The following is a 2,043-nucleotide window of genomic DNA, read 5'->3' as shown; positions in this document are numbered from 1 at the left end:
CGGGTCGGTCGGTGAGCAGCTTGTGTGCTGACGGTTGGACCCACTACAGGAGGCGTTGCTACACAACCGGTCCGTCGGTGGCGAGCTGGGCCAGCGCCGCCAGAACCTGCTCTCTGCTGTAAGTGTCACTGAACACCTGCTTCAGGACCTGGACTCACAATTAACTCACTTTATGTCTTTATCAGTTCCTGGAGGCTCTCCATGTCTGAACGTCCACCTGACGCTCTCCGGCTCCTCTGAACCTCTGATCTCATGTCTGTGTTTATAAGCTGCTAATGATTCAGAGATCTGTATGAAGCATGATGGGTCTTTATTATGACGACCAGGTGAAACCAGTCCGTCCAGCACCTGTGAGTTCTGTTAGAACAGCAACCAGATCCGTTTTACATTATATGTCTTCGTGGCTTTATCATGATTGACTAACGTAGAGCTGTAGCTGCACAACAAAGACATTTCAACCTTTTTACTGCTCAGCTGGACACAAACTGTCCAATCAGCTGTCTGATGTTAATCATGTGACATTGGTTCTGTTCTCCAGATTCAACAGCAGCCTGACCAGCGTCCAGTCCAGGAGAGACCTGAGCTGGTTGTGGAGGTTCGCAGGGAGGAAGCCCTTCTGGATCGGTGCGTCATTCATTATTAGTTCTGTTATTTGTCATTCTGTAAAGCATTCACTGTTACATTCAGTTAGTGAGGAAGCACTGATAGAAACCAGTAAATCCTCTGATTTGTTCTGTGATGCAGGTGTTTCATCCGCCTGGTGTTAGACAGGTACTGCTGTTTCACCAAAGATGATGTTGGTTTGATTAAAAATAGATAATTAACACAAATTAAACTACACGATGAAAACAGCAACTTGCAGTTTGTAAAAAAAAAAAAAAGAAGTAGTACTTTTTTTTTTTTTTTCGTCCTTTTACATTTTTGTTTTGGATGGCGCTTTTATTTTGTTAAAAATTCTGGTGGATGTCCTGTTTTGGTCATGCTATTTCCTCTTCCTGTTGAACCTGTGTTGTTTAATTGGTGTTAATTATTTAGTTGTAATAAACAGTGGTTCGTCCAGGATCAGTTTATGAAACCAGGTGACTCCTGCTGCAGCTCTGATGTTGCTTCAGGAAGGCTCAGGCCATGAACTGATCTCTGGACAGCATCTACCTGTTAACTAACCGACCAATCAGCTCTGCTTGTTCATTCTCCACTTTGTTAGAACCCAGACGTTCAGCAGAACCCTTCAGAACTGTCTGACTCTTCCACCTTGTTCCTCAGGTCAGTCCGGAGCTCCGGGTCGCTCGGCATCCTGGCTGCAGGTGGCGCCGTCGGGCCGCAGTGAGGGCGGCGTCGGCTCGGACTGTGTGCTGGTTCGAAGCCCCAGAAGCTGGATTTCTACGAGCTGCTCGGCTGAAGCTGAACACGGGTTCATCTGTTCGTCTCCGGCTCAGACCCACTGAGACACTCACTTCCTGCCATCAGCCCTCGTATTTAACGTCTGATGATTTATAAATGCTGCTCTGTACATTAGTTTTCATACTTTGTCATAATAAAGCTGCTGCACAAACTGAAATATGAGTTGTCTTCTGAAAAACAAGTTCAGTCTGTGATCATCAGCAGAGTCTGTTTCAAAGGTTGCATTTGTCCTGGTTTAGCTGCTCAAAAGTCGTCGTGTCTGATTCAGTCTCTGCTGTTGGAGTGGATGAAGCTCAGGTGAGCAGCTTCACCTGGTCAGGGTCTGAGCTGACTTCAGGTTGTCTGGATGAATCTGAATATTGTCTCTAACAGTCAAACAGCAGAACTCTGGCTCCAGTGACAACCTCTGGCTTTGATCAACAGTTAGAATTACCGGGATTTGGGCTTTTAGAGAAACATGAGAGCTGCTTCTACGATTCTACAGTTTCCTTTGGCAGACGCTTTTGTCCAAAGTGATGTCCATTCATTCATTCATTCATTCATAAAATATTGATCAGACTGTTTAACAGTAGAATCAGCTGTTGGCTGCTCTGCACTGTGAATGTTAAAGCAGCCAACAGTTATTGTCTGTTGTGTCATGCT

At 45.5% G+C, this 2,043-nt stretch overlaps 1 protein-coding gene across 1 annotated transcript in view; it reads left to right on the top strand.

Annotated features, from left to right (window-relative positions):
- frem1b (Fras1 related extracellular matrix 1b) overlaps nucleotides 1-1,550 on the top strand; it is a 43,500-nt gene extending 41,950 nt beyond the window's left edge. The window contains exons 34-36 of the mRNA XM_008297722.1: nucleotides 1-118; nucleotides 539-624; nucleotides 1,264-1,550. The exon at nucleotides 1-118 is cut by the window's left edge and continues 1 nt beyond it. Coding sequence (XP_008295944.1) covers nucleotides 1-118; nucleotides 539-624; nucleotides 1,264-1,445 — 386 coding nt within the window. The 3' untranslated portion in view covers nucleotides 1,446-1,550. The remainder of the gene's footprint in view (nucleotides 119-538; nucleotides 625-1,263) is intronic.
- The last annotated feature ends 493 nt before the right edge of the window (nucleotides 1,551-2,043 follow it).

The sequence above is a fragment of the Stegastes partitus genome, unplaced genomic scaffold, assembly GCF_000690725.1.
Source record: "Stegastes partitus isolate 25-593 unplaced genomic scaffold, Stegastes_partitus-1.0.2 Scaffold1241, whole genome shotgun sequence".
Lineage (NCBI taxonomy): Eukaryota > Metazoa > Chordata > Actinopteri > Pomacentridae > Stegastes > Stegastes partitus.
This window is presented reverse-complemented; position numbering and strand designations above follow the sequence as displayed.